The sequence below is a fragment of the Zeus faber genome (assembly GCF_960531495.2).
Source record: "Zeus faber genome assembly, chromosome: 3".
Lineage (NCBI taxonomy): Eukaryota > Metazoa > Chordata > Actinopteri > Zeiformes > Zeidae > Zeus > Zeus faber.
This window is the reverse complement of record NC_137190.1, coordinates 15,988,021-16,005,686: the sequence shown is the minus strand read 5'-3', so window position 1 is coordinate 16,005,686 and position 17,666 is coordinate 15,988,021. Positions and strand designations below refer to the sequence as shown.

The 17,666-nt window shown below is 42.2% G+C and overlaps 2 protein-coding genes across 3 annotated transcripts in view; both read left to right on the top strand.

Annotated features, from left to right (window-relative positions):
- Positions 1 to 8,188, top strand: part of LOC307227807 (histo-blood group ABO system transferase 1-like) — a gene marked incomplete at both ends in the record, with an annotated part of 25,868 nt that extends 17,680 nt beyond the window's left edge. Inside the window, 5 exons of the mRNA XM_079997245.1 lie at positions 178 to 321; positions 2,805 to 2,851; positions 3,603 to 3,665; positions 4,210 to 4,321; positions 7,945 to 8,188. Coding sequence (XP_079853371.1) covers positions 178 to 321; positions 2,805 to 2,851; positions 3,603 to 3,665; positions 4,210 to 4,321; positions 7,945 to 8,188 — 610 coding nt within the window. The remainder of the gene's footprint in view (positions 1 to 177; positions 322 to 2,804; positions 2,852 to 3,602; positions 3,666 to 4,209; positions 4,322 to 7,944) is intronic.
- mpc1 (mitochondrial pyruvate carrier 1) lies at positions 7,168 to 13,749 on the top strand (the record flags this gene model as incomplete). 2 transcript variants are annotated; one of them, XM_079998025.1, is made up of 4 exons in its annotated part: positions 7,168 to 8,383; positions 10,556 to 10,559; positions 11,455 to 11,551; positions 11,979 to 12,115. In XM_079998025.1, the coding sequence occupies exons 1-4, from the start codon at positions 8,313 to 8,315 to the stop codon at positions 12,113 to 12,115; spliced, it is 309 nt and encodes a 102-aa protein (XP_079854151.1). In that variant the 5' UTR covers positions 7,168 to 8,312. The 2 variants fall into 2 exon arrangements, with proteins under 2 accessions (XP_079854151.1, XP_079854150.1); XM_079998024.1 differs by lacking the exons at positions 7,168 to 8,383; positions 10,556 to 10,559 and adding an exon at positions 12,790 to 13,749 and having other exon boundaries at positions 11,494 to 11,551; positions 11,979 to 12,111.
- Positions 13,750 to 17,666: the final 3,917 nt, after the last annotated feature.

Genomic DNA, 17,666 nt, shown 5'->3' with positions numbered 1-17,666 from the left:
TGGACCCAAATTATTGTTCAAATCTTAGTTGGTGGTTCTTCAACATCGCCCATTGGACACCCACCCATCTTGGGTCTTTTAAACCTCCCTTTTCCTGTTTAGCCCTAGCTCCATGAGAGCAGGTTGTAAACTGCATCCCAAGGTTAATCCTACTCATCCTTCTCTCCGTCCATGCAGGTACCTGCTCTACAACAAACCCACCAAGGTCCTCTCTCCAGAATATCTGTGGTCCGACTACGACGTGCAACCCGCCGACATCAGAGTAATCCGGGTTTCTCAGGTGGTGAAGAACTACGCAGAGGTTCGGCCTAATGGCGGACAGTGACGTCCTTGGTCGATGGAGAATCCCAACGCGAATCGAGACCTTTCCTCCTTTCAGGCTCAAGTAATTTCCACAAAAAGGGACTCATCTCATCCTATCTTATCCGCATTTAGAAGTTGCTTCTGGTTCTTAATCTGTGGCTTCTTATTTTGTCTTTTGGTATCTTCCCTATATTCCCCAAATAAATCAGATTCCACATTTTTATTATTGAAAACTGACTGAGAATCACTTCGTTCACCCATTGTATTTATTACCTTTTTAAATGAGAAACGTTGTCTTTCATGTATAAGATTCAAGATTCAAGAGGTTTATTCGTCACATACATATACATACTTTCATACATATATGCAGTGAAATGTAATGCAACGCTCCCAGTGATTACACACAATATGTCCTAGGAAAATTTCTTTCTACTAGACCAACTAACTGATTCCTAAAAAGTAATACAGTAAGTCGAATACTTATACTTAGAATAAAGTAAAAATATATAGACTACAATTAAATTAAATTAAATTAAATGGAATAGATAAAGGGAATAGGCTTATGTATATGGGATAGACTTATGTATATGGGATAGGCAATTATGTATATACAGATATGTGCATTAAAGTGGCATGTGAATAATGTGAGGTAGTGTTTGTGGGATAATACAGCACAGTATACAACAGCACGGCGCAGCAATACGGTAACACCGAACAACCCAGAACAGTGACACAGTATGCGGTACAGTATGCTACATACAGCACAGTAAGGTAGTGGAGTCTATGTGTGTGTCTCAGTGAGGACCCCTGGTGAGGTCAGCATTGACAGTTCTTATGGCTTGTGGGAAAAAACTCTGTCTCAGTCTCTCTGTCCTCGCTGTGTGACTGCGGAGGCGCTTGCCTGACCGCAGCAGCTGGAACAGTCCGTTGTTGGGGTGGTGAGGATCCTTCATGATCCTGCGGGCTCTGCTACTACACCTCCTGGTGTATAAGTCCTGCAGGGAGGGGAGGGTACTTTCAGTGGTACGTTCGGCTGAACGCATCAGCCTCTGCAGGGCCCGCCTGTCCTGAGCAGTATAGTTCCCAAACCAGGCAGTAATGTTGCCTGTCAGGATGCTCTCCACCGCTCCACAGTAGAAGGACTTGAGGATCCTCACCAAGACCTGGAATTTCCTCAGCTGCCTGAGGTGGTAAAGACGCTGCCTCGCCTTTCTCACCAGATTGTCTGTTTGTATAGTCTATGTTATATAGAACTTGTATAGTCCCAGGTACTTGAAGCTGCTCACCCTGTCAACAGAAGTCCCATTAATCACCAAGGGCGTGTGTGTCCTCTGTTGTAATCCTTGCCTAAAGTCCACATCAGCTCCTTAGTTTTGCTGAAGTTCAGGTGGAGGCTGTTGTCCTGGCACCAGAGTGACAGGTCAGCCACCTCCTCATGGTAGGCCTTCTCATCGCAGTCCGTGATCAGGCCCATGACCAGGGTGTCGTCTGGGGGAGGGAGGCGCAGATATAATCCTTAATCAGCCTCTCGAAACACTTCATGACCACCGACCAGGCGATCTTCAGGACAGGAACGACGGTGGACCTCTTGAAGCAGGACTGGACCACTGATTCAGCCAGGGAGATGTTGAATATTGTAGTGAACACCAGAGCTAGCTGGTTAGCACCGGTTTTCAGTAAGCGTAGTTATATTGTTATTGATGTTATTTCTATTGTGATTGTAGAGTAATGATACATGTATTATGAACACGGATGGGACCCAAATGCGAACACAGTCTTGGAGATCGTAAAGGGAAAACGTTTATTTTAGGATGGGATCTGGGCGTGGAGATCAGTGTTGGCAACGTGGCTACTTTATTTCCAAAAAGCGACTAGCGACCAATTTTTCGACTTATTCAGACCTTGAGGAAAAAGTCGAAAAATAGTTGAAAAATATCATATTGTTATTCATTCCAATGCATCATGCTGCTCAGAGTAATCACAGTCCATGGCTCTTTTGCCAGTGCTCGGCAGGGTCTCTCCCTCTCCTCTGTCAGTAGGGGTGCTGTGTTTTAGATAAATGGTTGACTCCCTATAATGCATACACAGTGTAGAATGACATTTTCTGATATGTAAAAAGATAGTTTGACCTTCTCTCTTACCCTTTCTCCCTGGACTCTGGATTAGGGTGTTCCTGAAGCATTTTAACATGTAAATAGTCGGTTTGATCCTTTCTCTCTCCGGGTTTCTGGATTAGGGTGTGCCTACAGTATTTTAATATGCCCTTTGTAGATTTTTTTTTTTTTTTAACTTAAAATATACAATGTCCCTGTAGTGAGTTTGTGATTATTTGGCTAAAGATTTCTCTATCTACTGTACATTTCATATGGGTTAAGGTGATCTCTCTTGACACAACTAATAAGCTTTATGAAATTAGCGCAAGACGCCATCTGGCAACTTTTGGAGGAAGTGCTAGCTACCTTATCTTTTTCCTTTTTATGTTTTTTTACCTGTGCTGTCAGGATGCTGGGCATGCGACACAGAGTGCTTGTATTGCATCTAGGGCAGAGTTAGTCTGCAAGTGGAGTTCAACATCTCAACCTGCAATGCAACCCTTTATTAATTCCTAAATCATCAAGAAATGCTGCAATAACTCTGTCCTGTGGACGACCTGTAGGATGACGAGAGCACAGTTTTTGGTTGTACAGAACCGGCACCAATCCCCCTTTTTGGAGAACCATTTTACCATGTTTAGGTTATAAACAACTAATCACTACTCCAAGAGAAGGAGAACAGAACAAAACAGAGTAAATCAGGTCCAGGAAAACTGGAACAGCAATTGTGCACGTGGCCTCTTCCTGTCATAGTTATGGCAGTAAATGAGGGAGGAGAGAAGAGGGATGTAACCAGGAGGTTGATGGGGGTGTATTCAAGGCGGATGCTGGTGGTGTGTGTGTGCCTGTGATGCGACCGCCTGTGTGTGTGTGTGTGTGCGCGCGCGCGCGTGTGTGTGTGTGAAATGTGCCGGTGAGCGTACGGGACTTGTCCCAATTGGTTCGGGTGTATAAGGTTGGTATTAAATTGTAGCGCCTCCAAGCAGCGAGAAAGGCCCCGAAACCACCGCTGAGGCCCGCGGCGGTGCAGACACTCCACAGCTGCAAGAAAGCCCCTAGCCACAGAAGACCCCCCGGCCCCCAGAGAGGCTGGAAGCCTGCGGAGCAACACGCATGGACAGCCCCGAGGAGCCTATCCCAGGCACGGAGCGCGCAGAAGACGCCGCACCCCTGAGGTGCAAACATATTACTCACCCCCACGTGTAGGCACCAGACGCAGCCGCAGGCGAAGAACCCGGGCCGTGGACGCCAGGCCCGGCCCGGAGCCTAGTCAGCCATTGAGCGAAACTATAGATAAAGACAAGGTTATTAATGAACAAGAGGAAAAATGTAATAGTGGTCACCAACCAGTTAACTAGAAGTGAATCACTAGATAGGGGGACCGAGTATTGGATCATTTATAAAATACCAGTAAAATTGGTGTAAGAATATGATAAACCAAAGGAAAATACAGCATTCTTGACCTGCTGACGTGGCCTTTAGATTGGCCTCTAAAAGCCTATTTAAAAAAGGTAATAACATTGGCTTTGTGAATTAAGGAGAAATATAAATAAAAAATGCCTCTGTTAAGTCTTGTTTATAGTATAAATAAAAAACTAAAACCAGAATATAGGTTATAAAACAATTAAATCCACGAGGTTGTCATTAGTGAGGGAAGGGGACTTTGGAACCATTGATAAATGCATGGCCTACGACAAAGTTGGCAACTTTGCCCACTGTTCGAGTCTTCTCTATCAACGGCCACAGCTTGTTCCTGCATCTCCCCGTCCTCTTTTGAAATATCCTCCGCGAATCTAAGGCTGTTGTCCTGCAGGAAGGGGGACGTCTTTGCAGCTCTCCATACAGCATCTCTGCAGACTGGAGAAGGTGAAATGCAGAATAACCCCTCTGGGCCTGGTGTCATTTTGCCGCTTGGCACCGAGACGGTGAATGGCGTCGATGATGTCGACAAGCCTGCTCTCCTGCTCTGGCCGGGAAGCTTGATTTTCCTTGTCCGATTCTTCAATTCCAGAAAGCCTTAGGTTCCAACTCAGAGATCATACACACTTGCCCTTTCATATCTGCACTCGCAATATCAACGGTCTTGTCTTCTACTGTAGCAAGAGTCACGAGGCAGAGGTATAATGGTGACAGCTATCTATTAGTACATTACCAGCCTTAGCAACAATAGCATCGTCTAGCTTAGTTCTGGCACCTTGAGAAACTTGTTTTCTTTTGCGTTGGTTCGTTTTTTTTACCACTTCCCTTTTATATTTGTTGTATATGGTCTTTGGTGTAAAAAAAAAAATCAAGTGTTTGGTGAATGAAAAAGTCTTTACTGTTTTCAAATCCTAAAATTGCGGAGCTCGATAGAAAGCGTGCGCTCACTCGGCCATCTTGGCATGCCCGGCCCCGGCACCACTTCGCTGCCGGACTAGAACCACGGCGACCACACAGGACGATGGAAGGATGGTGTCGGGGATGGAGGGAGCCGTTTCCAAAGCGAGCTAGCGAGAGAGAGGCCGTCCGGTTCGAGGTTCCTGGAGCCTGGGCTGAAAGTGAGGGTGAAAGCAAAGCGACCAAGGAATAAGGCCCAGTGACCCTGGCGGGAGTATATAGCCAGCGCCTCCATTCCTCCAGAGCTTCTCTGACTTGACAGCTGCATTGTCTTAGTCCAAATAGTTGAGTCTCTTTTCACTTCTCCGTGGTTTAAAATAAAATAATCCCATAGTTTGGGCTGAATATATTTCTATTTCTTTTGAGTTGTCATTGTGTTGAATATGCAAAAGAAACACTGAATGTGCTTGTAAGATATGGAACACCATTTGAGTTGATGTTACTGTATGTAAAAGAAAAAAAACATTAATAAATATGCCGATGAAATAAATCCTGAAACAAATGAGGCAATAAATATATATATAAATAAATAAACAAACAAACAAATAAATAAATAAATAAACATTAAAAAAAGTTTTGGATTTTAAGAAGGATGTTTTTCAAAAGATTATTTATGAATTTCACAGACTTTTATTTCAGAATTCCACATTCACTTCTATTTCATAATGCCACATTTGCCGTCCTTATGTGCAAATGTGTGGGGGCGTTATTATCTCACAGATTCAGAGCCAGCTGAGAGAGGGAGCGGCGCCACAGCAGTGGTAGGAGTGGTTGCCCGGAGTTGGTCCTCAGCTCGGTTGGAGCCGGCGGTCAGTCAGGAGCGAGCCAGTCACGGTGGAGGGCCACCACCCGGTTCCGCTTGTCCAGCTGCACCCTGTACCCCAAGTCCGACAGCTGTTACAGCACAGTGCAAGGGCCAGCCCACTGGCTCGACAGCTTGGGGGAGAGGCCATTTTTTCTCTCTCCGTGGTCGTTAGACCAACCAACAAGCAACAGGTATGCAGCCACACTGATCCTGGGCCCCAATTACTTAGACCCAGGACAGGTGTGGCTGCTCAAACCAACCCCCCCCCCCCCCACCACCACCAAGCAGGGAAAAAAATAAAACCTGGACTCTGAAACAGGGTTCCCATACCTAAAATACAGCCTCTGACACAGGGTTCCAATACCTTAAAATAATAAAACACTGGACTCTGAAACAGGGTTCCCATACCTTAAATACAGCCTCTGACACAGGGTTCCAATACCTTAAAATAATAAAACACTGGACTCTGAAAGAGGATTCCCATACCTCAACAATGCAGACTACGGCAACGACGGCGTCGCCGGATAGCCCTTCCGTGTCCCTTCCCCGTGCCTGAGAGTCCCTGTTCAGAAGCCACTGTGGCAGTGCTCTCCTGTGTGTGTGGGGGGGATGGGGGTTTTACCTGTTGCCTGTGCCAACCAACAAACAACAGGTATACAGCCGAACTGATCCACAGGTGTGGCCGCTCAAACCGCATCATCTGCACACTAGAGGCATTATGAAGAAAGAAGTAACCTTAAATAAATGAATGTGGAATGTGCAAGTCCCTTGAAATTAATAAAAATAGTCTTCTGAAAAATGTCCTTTTTAAAAGTTAAAAGCCTATTTATTTATTTAAATATATTTACTCATTTATACATTTATATTTACATGTTTTTATATATGTATTTATTTATTTATTGCCTTGTTTATTTATTTCAGGATTAATTTCATAGACATATTTATATATTTATGTTCATATTTATTCATTTACTTATGTGTTTATTCATTTATTTAATATTGACTCAAATGGCATTCATATCTTACAAGCACATTCAGTGTTTGTTTTGCATATTCAGGCAAACATATGCAATATGAAATATTGGATTCATTTATTTTCAACTATGGAGGCATGAAAAGAGACTGGACTGTGCAGGTGCTGGACAATGCAGCTGTCAAGTCAAGAGTTTTTTTTAGCTCACTGTCATGTTGGCATGTTTACCTACATTGCTAAGTCATAAAGCCAAACTGTATTGTTGCATTGACAATTGACAAGAGCAAGGAAAAAGGAGAAATCATAATGATTAAATTAAGAAAAATCCTCACCCTTGACATGGTAAAACACTATTCAGAGAATAGGTGAATGAAAAGATCTCCAGACCGGTTCCCCCGGGCTCGGATATTGCCTTGACAAGGTAAGGTAAGGTTGATAACAAAGAGTAAAACAAGGTTTCTTTGGTTCATTTCTTGCACTGCACAGCAGTGCAAGAAATGAACCAAAGAAACCTTGTAATAAAATAGAATTCATAGAATGCATACGAGATACAGTGCACTGTATCTCGTATGCATTCTATGAATTCTATTTTATTACTTTATGCATTCTACGTTCTTTTATAATGTGTTTCTTTGCACTTGTCTTCATGCTTTTTAGGTTTTATGTTAAGCCATGGGGGGGGGGGGCATTGTGGAGTCTGGCGCCGCCTGCCGGACAACTTCGGGTGCTACAGCCGTGTGGAAGCGTTTCAATCCCAGTGAACTCACTCACAGCTCTCGCCTTTTGTTTTATCATCGGTCCGCGTCCAGAATGTGTGGCTGTCCTGTTTGGAAACGAGTCTCCGGTTAGAAGTGTCGAGTTATTCGATCGGACTTAAAAGCGGTGTAATATTGGTCGGCGCATTCCGTCGTGGTCGACGTGGAAATAAACAACAAATAACCATGAAAGGGAAACATTTCGCCTAAACGCGCGCATTCCGGGCTTCGTATTGAGATACGACAACGACACATCAATAAACACAGCAACATGTCGATGAGTGAGGCGTGAAGCAGGAGGCCAAGCCGCACTTGCTCCCACAAATGAAGAGAACCACGTTGATCGCAGGTCCGCGGGTGCCCGTATGTTCTCGCGATACTTCCGTCGTCGAACAGCCGAAACTGTAAGGGAGCCGCGTTGCGTTCCCTTGAAACTCCGAACTTTAAATGTATTTTGTTCGGGAAAACATGGAATGAACGTTTTTTTTAGGTTGTTGTTTTTGTTTTTTTTTGGGGGGGGGGGCGTATGTTAACGTAACATAAAAACAACAAAAAAAAAAAAACACAGAATGGTTTAGCTCGACGTCTGACTTTTCGCGGTTCAACGCTGTTCGACCGCCATGTTGGCTTTGCCGTCAGGCCTGCGATTCCCAACCAACTCAGACCCGATCGATCTGCCCCGAACGCCGCGATTCCCACCGAAACGGCCGTGGCTCCGGACTATTCCCCGGCAGAAGCCCGCGGGGTGGTCAAGGGCTCCGGCGTCGCTCGGGACGTCACCGTTCCCGATTCCATAGCGACGGAACTACTCCCCCATAGCAACGCCAATGAGAGGCAAGGGTCGTGCGGGGGTGGCGACAGTGTCGTAAAGCCGACGCCATAGCCGTAGGTCGTCCGGTCGTCCTCTAAACCTGCCGCTTGGGGGGTGGGGGGGAAAAAGCCACTGGCCCGCCGCGAGTCGCTTCTCCGCCCGGGAACAGGACGCCGAACCGAACCGAACCGCAACCATGGCCGGAGTCGTTGCACGGAAAGCGATCGACCACCTGAAAAGCAAAGAGTTCAGGGATTACTTGATGAGGTAAATCGTATCGCTTTTGTTTTTTTTTTGGCTACCGGCTACCGCCAGCTGGGTGATAATTGACAACACAAACACAAACAATCTTCCGCACGGCGGCCCTTCCGTGACATCCATAATACACATGATGCACAATAAGCTCTGAAAAATACTATAATGTGCGTAGTCGACACGTCTTTTTCAGATCTTATTGTGCATAATCTCCGGGATTGTCGCAATGACACCGCGCTGCATATGTACGTACGCGCGTCCTGGATCCAACGCGTTCGTTGTCGGCTCTTCGTGTTGGCGTCCGAACCAGAAGCGTGTTCTAGTTCGCCGCCGTCCCTGGGGTTCGCGCAGCGATTACAATGACCTGGCTCCTTAACGCGATCAAATTCAGGTGACCCCCCCCCCCCGACATAACAGTTGCCGCCCAACGTGTCGCCGCGATCCTCTTTTTTTTTGACGTGACAGTATAGGCCAAACGAACGATGGCAAATGAGTTTCCATTCTTTCGATCTGAACGCTTGACAGCTAAGCCATTTTGCTCCATCGGAGACTCTACTAAGCTGCCCAGCTAACAATCTAATATGCAATAACAAAATAAACAATTTAAAAACGGTGCCACATAAGCTGGGTCTGTTGGAATCTGTTGTTTTTCTCTATTGAGAATATTCTTTATATTCATTATGTATGTAATTGTGTGCATTGCCACCAGCGGTGGCCTCAACACACGTTACATTAAAAGCAGCAGGATGAAGGTCAACATATGACAGTTTGTTTGCCTACACACAGGTACTTAAAAAAAAAATCTCCCATACAGCACATGTACACAAGCATGTACTGCCTCCATGCTTGTCTACACACAGTGTATGCATCTTAAAATATAATCTATAATATATATATATATATATATATAAATAAAAAATAAAGGTTTCTCCTAATAGAATACAGTATTTGCATAATGTTTATTGTTATTGAAAATATTTAGAGAAATAGTAAGGTAAATTATGGTAAAACCACAATAGTGGTATTTTACATGGGATTTTTAAGGTCTGGTGTTACTTAATGTATGGATTTTTTTTTGTTTTGTTTTTTTTGTAACAAGAAAAAAAGAGTTAATGTATGGATACGTAGGTCATAATGTTGTTTTTGTATCTACGGAGCAGCATGGCTTTATTATATAGAAAAACATGTATATGAATATACGTCTTTGTGGTCAGAAAGGCTCCAAACCATGTATGTTTGGCAAAGATCTACCATATGATAACAGCAAGTCCAAAGTACTTTTTTAGAAATGTTGGGACCAGTGACAGTACAAACTAAAGCAATAGTCATGCTTGTGAAAATGTCCTATACTGTCCTTTCAAAGAAGCAAGTGGAGGTTGCGTTATACGATGGGAGGCCATGATTGTGGAGCAATCCGTCCGTAATGAAACGTAATATATTTAACGAAAATTGCTCAGAGTAGCATAATGCCTTTGCTATTAGGGTAGATATTCTCTCTTGCCATAAAATTGTTTCCTCTTCTTGCGGAAGAAGTGACTAAAGCCTTCAGAGTCTCTCTCGTGTTGGGTTAGGGCTGGACAATGCACATGGTTTTCCTAAACTCTCAATAGTCATCGCAAGAGGTTTAATGTTGTGCTTGAGATTCATGGATTGTCTGAGTTTGAAATCTTTAGTATTGCATAATACATAACTAACAATAATTATAAAACCCTGAAACCACCCTCAGACTGTTATCATACCCTGCACACAGAGCCGCCCCGCCACAAAGGCCGTCAGAAGTTGAGCCCTCGGGGCTAAAAACATTCCAAGCGAATGACAACTTAGTAAACAAGGGCTGTTTATATTGATCAAGACATCCAAACCAACACAGCTGGTGAAATAAACTTGTCAAATCCAAATTATATAAAAAACATCCCTTATCCTTAGAATTATTTTTTTTCAGTAACTTTAATTTTATGTCATCAGGTCACACCGTTAAGATAAGAAGGTAATTGGGATGCAGTCTCATTATTTGGTTCCCCCTGGAAGCTAATAAAATATATATCAAATTGCACAATACTGCTAGTGCATGATTGCTCTACGAGAAACAATGTGACAGTTTGTTTTCGTGCTTCCATATTTTGACCTATTTATCCCTTCCTGTTTTTTTCTTTTATATGTTGCTGTTAAAAAATCCATCAACAGCACGGTAAGTACTGAGCTTGTCAGTCCGTCCTCTTGTTGAAGTATATTTTATATTTTTTAGGGATATTTACAACTGTGAGGTTGCCAATGGGAAATATATGATACTCATGTTAATACAAGTATCACCATGAATGAGCTATATTCCCCTTCAGCGCTCTATACAGTTTCTAAATGCAATTGCGCTTTTATACTGTCGTAAAACTCGGTCCGGTGTCCAACAATATTTTTTTTCCCCGGACAAATTTGAACCCAGTCGGTCATGTTTCAGTAACAATTTATGTTACAAAGGCTAATACAATGTACAGCTAGGTTACATCGCCCCTTGCACAGACCTCACCGCTTCAGCGCCACTCAGTTCACGGCTCCACCGGAGCCTGTCTTTGTTTTGTAAGATTTGTCAATCATCTCAATTGGTTTATTGGTGCAAACATGAACTATTTTAGCCGGGGACAGCCATCTTCTCTCTCGTACCCATATTTGACCATCGGCAACATCACTGTTGTACAGGGTCAGGGTCAGGGTGTGTAGCAGGGTTGTGCAAAATTCTGAATTCAAGAATTTGCTACAATTTAATTAATGAGATTTCATTTTAATCAAACATTGTCAGACCTAACTTATATTTTTATATATGTAAGTATTTGTATAATTGTAATCTTTCATTGCAACCGTAGCTCCGAAATTGCAAATAATAATTGGGACCAAGGAAAGCTAGCATTGCTTTAGATTGTTTATCGGAAATGAAGAAGTAATTTCTAAGGAAATCTAAATAGTGCACAACCCGTAAGTAGAAAATAAGCATTAACTATTCTAAACTTAAAAAAAAATAATGTTGGCACTTTTTGTCACTTGTTTGTTGTCTGAAATTGTGTGCGTTTCTGTGTGTTTGTGTGGGAGCACAGCATTTCTGGGGTCCAGTAGCTAACTGGGGTCTTCCTGTGGCGGCCATCACAGATATGAAGAAGAGCCCTGAAATCATAAGTGGCAGAATGACCTTTGGTGAGAGACAAACAAACACATTTTACAGACGTACATAGATACTAGCCAACAAAGATTTGAAACCAAATACATACACATATAGGCAAATACAGTGATTGTTTTGGGCCATATGTGCACAATCCAAATCATGGTCTCTGATGCACTAGTTAGTTGGTAACTAGTCTGAGAGATGAGAATTTATGTGCGTTTGAGTCGTCGATTCTCCTTGCACATATCGTGGTGTCTCTTTTGGTGTGATTAACAAATATTACATGTTAAATATTATTTAAACTGAGTTTCACTTGTTTTGTAATGATATCTGTGTTCTCAGTGTAAGCAATATGCCCAGATGATAACTTTTCACTGTCGTTGGATGTTTTCACAGCAGGAGCATCTTGTAAATGGCTTTAATTCTTTGACTTTAATTGTTTTGTTTTCTCTCCCTCAGCTCTGACCTGCTATTCACTGCTCTTCATGCGGTTTGCCTACAAGGTGCAGCCCCGCAATTGGTTGCTATTTGCTTGCCATCTGACCAATGAAACGGCACAGCTTATCCAGGGGGGGAGACTCATCAAATATAAGTAAGATTTTGTGTAACCAGCTTCTTTCTACAGGTCATTATATATAACAAAGCATCATAGAATTATATTTTGTTTGAAGCGCATAGCTATCTTTGAGATGCGTTTCTTCCTGTTCAGTCCTGGGTTGCCTGTACATACACAAAACTGTAGATGTCAGCACTGTAGCGTCAAGCCAAACATTTGTTTTAATCTTCGGCCTTTTCACTGTCTCATCTGAAAGGAATCTTCATTGCAGCTCAGCAGACGAGCATAGATTGTCGTTTTGCCACCTTGACCTGTGATTGATTTTTCAAAACTATGAATGGTGGGACAAGCTTTTCCGATGATGTTCAAAGTCCTGTTGATTGCCGCTTGATATCGCTGTTTTCAGAGAGGGGCAAATCACACTGATGCAATCTTAAATTTTATATTTAATTTCAAAGGACGGCTGTAACAAGAACATTTTTAAAAATGTGAAGGGGCCTGAATGTTTCTGAGGAAATTATATTTATTATTACTTGTATTTATTTTATGGCTTGTAGAATGTAGTCCAGCTTAAAAGATTGCAGCATGTGTTTATTTTTCCCACTAGCTTTGCAATACGATTACATAGATATATAATTTATCTTTGACATATGAAATCAAGGTTATAATAATTTCATATTTGAAAGTAAAATATTCTGCACATTATCATTTCAGCTTGGAGAAGAAGTCATCTTAGTAGCAGTATGGAGCCGACTCTCCAGCTCCCTCTTTTTGGGGGAGACCCAGTCCAGTTGCTGTAAGGAGCCTCATAGATTTAAAATCTTCCTTAACCCGAACATTAAAACCAAATAATCTAAGAACATCCAATCAATCATTAAAACAATGACATGTTTTTAATTCATTTGAATTCTTAAACACAAAAAGGCAGACAAGGCCTTCCCAAATACTGGTCAACTGCCATTATCACTTTGTTATAAAAATGTAAATACACAAGGCCACACACATAATGTGGCAGACTGTTCAGCCTTTCCATCACAAGCCTTGTACATTATGGCAAATCACTGGTTGCACATTTGCGCACGATGAGTTTGTTCAGTTTGTTTGTTCACACAGTAAGTTTTAGACCATCTTTGATCATCAGACAGTTCAAGTCACACCATCATGTGTATCATAAATATCTTGAATTATTTGCGGAGCATCAGGTTGAATGGTTTGTGTAATACAAAAAGGTTTTTAAATGGTGTACGTTGAAATTATGATTGTATAATGAACTGTCTTGGCAAACTGGCCCACTCAAAAATCGTAAACAATGATATTCTGATATCGTTAAAGGGTTGAGGCTGTAAGGAATTTAAAAACTACTGAATGACCAAATAAGTTACGAGAGCCATGAAGGTTGGCCGTCAGGAACAACACTTTCAAACTGGATAACGAAGGCTGCCAGAGTTTATGTGTGTCTAATCAATATATATACATCTAATATATATATATATATATATATATATATATATATATATATATATATATATATATATATATATATATATATATAATTATTCCTTGGTAATTTATTCTCATAATGTTTGATTCACATTATTGTTTCCCCAATAAATAAGTCAATTTTATGTGATCTCTGGTTGTCTAAATAACATGGCAATAAAAATTTTAAAGACATTTCTGTCTGTACAGTGTGTCTGTGAATGGTTCAAGAGTCTAGATGATGACATGCTTTATAAGCAATTTACACACTGTACACTGTACATGCTTTAGATTGCTTTTGCTTTTAGAATGGGTTTATTGCATTATACCAATATCTGTTAACCGAAATAGGGTTGCAGCAGGAAGCGTGAGACAAAACAGGACCATTTTGATAGTACAGCTGAATTCTTTCATACCTGTGACCTTGAAACCTCTGCATTTTGTAAAAACAAAACGCACAAGATACTCTCTTTTTAACGAATCTTCATATTACCCAATTGACCTTTATCTTTAAAATCATTAAAATCTTAAAATCACCCAGACCCTGATGAACTAATTCTAATTTTTACAACCCTGCACTGCAGATGGTCTTCCACAATTTTTCATTGATTGATTGCAACAACTGCGGCATCCAAATTTTGGTATTCATGGGTTTATTTAAGCCCATAAAGCCTACATACCTGCCTCCATACATGTATAAACATTACATACCTACATAAATCCTACATACCAGCATAAAGCCTACATACCTGCCGCCATACATGCATAAACCCTACATACAGTACCTGCATAAAGCCTCCATACCTGCATAAAGCCGACATACCTACATAAAGCCTACATACCTGCATGAAGCCCCCATACCTGCATAAAGCCGACATACCTGCATAAAGCCTACATACCTGCCTCCATACCTGCATAAAGTCTACATACCTGCCTCCATACCTGCATAAAGCCTCCATACCTGCATAAAGCCTCCATACCTGCATAAAGCCTACATACCTACATAAAGCCTCCATACCTGCATAAACCCTACATACCTACATAAAGCCTACATACGTACTGTACCTGCCTCCATACATGCATAAAGTCTACATACCTGCCTCCATACCTGCATGAAGCCCACATACCTGCATAAAGCCTACCTACCTACATAAAGCCTCCATACCTGCATAAACCCTACATAAAGCCTACATACGTACTGTACCTGCCTCCATACATGCATAAAGCCTAGACACCTACATAAAGCCTACATACCTACATAAATCCTACATACCAGCATAAAGCCTACATACCTGCCGCCATACATGCATAAACCCTACATACAGTACCTGCATAAAGCCGACATACCTGCATAAAGCCGACATACCTACATAAAGCCTACATACCTGCATGAAGCCCCCATACCTGCATAAAGCCTCCATACCTGCATAAAGCCTACATACCTGCATAAAGCCTACATACCTGCCTCCATACCTGCACAAAGGCTATATACCTGCATAAAGTCTACATACCTGCCTCCATACCTGCATAAAGGCTACATACCTGCCTCCATACCTGCATAAAGTCTACATACCTGCCTCCATACCTGCATAAAGGCTACATACCTGCCTCCATACCTGCATAAAGCCTCCATACCTGCATGAAGCCCACATACCTGCATAAACCCTACATACCTGCATAAAGCCTACATACCTACATAAAGCCTACATACCTGCATAAAGCCTCCATACCTGCATGAAGCCGACATACCTGCATAAAGCCGACATACCTGCATAAAGCCTACATACCTGCCTCCATACCTGCCTCCATACCTGCACAAAGGCTATATACCTGCATAAAGTCTACATACCTGCCTCCATACCTGCATAAAGGCTACATACCTGCCTCCATACCTGCATAAAGTCTACATACCTGCCTCCATACCTGCATAAAGGCTAAATACCTGCCTCCATACCTGCATAAAGCCTCCATACCTGCATGAAGCCCACATACCTGCATAAACCCTACATACCTGCATAAAGCCTACATACCTACATAAAGCCTACATACCTGCATAAAGCCTCCATACCTGCATGAAGCCGACATACCTGCATAAAGCCGACATACCTGCATAAAGTCTACATACCTGCATGAAGCCCCCATACCTGCATAAAGCCTACATACCTGCATACAGCCGACATACTTACATAAAGCCTCCATACCTGCATAAAGCCTACATACCTGCCTCCATACCGACATAAAGGCTACATACCTGCATGAAGCCCCCATACCTGCGTAAACCCTACATACCTGCATAAAGACTACATACCTGTATACAGCCGACATACCTACATAAAGCCTACATACCTGCATAAAGCCTACATACCTGCCTCCATACCGACATAAAGGGTACATACCTGCATGAAGCCTACATACCTGCCTACATACCTGCATAAAGCCTTCATACCTCATGAGGCCCCCATACCTGCATAAACCCTACATACCTGCATAAAGCCTACATACCTGCATAAAGCCTACATACCTACATAAAGCCTCCATACCTGCATGGAGCCTACATACCTGCATAAAACCTACATACCTGCATTGAGCCTACATACCTGCCTTCATACCTGCATAAAGGCTACATAGCTGCCTCCACACCTGCATAAAGCTTACATCGTGTAACTGCATAAAGCCTACAGAGCTGGTCGTCAGTAATCTAAAGGTTGCTGGTTCGATCCCAGGGTCCTCCTGCTAGCATGCTGTAGTGTCCTTGAGCAAGACACTTAACCAGTGTTTGAATAATTGTAAGTCGCTTTGGATAAAAGCATCTACTTAATGTCATAAAGCCTACATACCTGCATAAAGGCTACATACCTGCCTCCACACCTGCATGAAGCCTCCATACCTCTTAAAGCTTACATACTGTAACTGCAAAAGCCTACGTGCATGAACCCTACATCAGTCAATACCTGCATAAAGCCTAAATACCTGCATAGAGCCTACATACCTGCATAAAGGCTACATCGTGTAACTGCATAAAGCCTACATACCTGCATAAAGCCTCCATACCTGCATAATGGCTACATACCTGCCTCCATACCTGCATAAAGCCTACATACCTGCATGAAGCCCCCATACCTGCATAAACCCTACATACCAGCATAAAGCCTACATACCTGCCGCCATACATGCATAAACCCTACATACAGTACCTGCATAAAGCCTACATACCTGCATAAATGCTACATACCTGCATAAAGACTACATACATGCATGTAGCCTACATACCTGCATAAAGCCTACATACCTCCCTCCATACCTGCATAAAGCCTCAATACCCGCATGAAGCCTACATACCTGCATAAAGGGATGGTAGCTCAGGAGGTAGAGCTGGTTGTCAGTAATCTAAAAGTTGCTGGTTTGATCCCAGGCTCCTCCTGCTAGCATGCTGTAGTGTCCTTGAGCAAGACACTTAACCCCAAATTGCTCCTGATGTCCGTCAAGTGTTTGAATAAGTGTAAGTCGCTTTGGATAAAAGCATCTGCTAAATGTAATGTAATAAAGCTTACATACCTGCATAAAGGCTACATACCTCTTAATGCTTACATGCTGTAACTGCATAAAGCCTACATACATGAATGAAGCCTACATCAATCCATACCTGCTGGTTGTCTAGTGATCTAAACGTTGCTGGCTTGATCCCAGGCTCTGTAGTGTCCTTTAGCAAGACACTTAACCCCCTAATTGTAAGTTGCTTTGGGTAAAACCTTAATGTGAAGTGTAATATAATTTAATAAAACCTGCATGAAGCCTACATCTTTTAATATGAAAATGATTGCTGTTGGAGAAAAATAATCGGCCTCAAGGATCAGCAAGTTGTTCAGTTGTTGTAAAAAACCTCTCTTAACCCTGTTTTGATCAATCACTAAACTTCTGTCGATTAATTCAAGTATGATAATTATTACAACCTGTTTCAATCAATTACTAAACTTCTGTTAATCAATTCAAGTATAACAATTACCTTCGAGGTTCTCCGCATGTTCGTTGATGGGTTGAGTAGGAGCGTCAATCAGAAGACGTAACACAAATTAAGGAGTTGGTCAAATTTATTGTCAGACAGAATCAAAAAG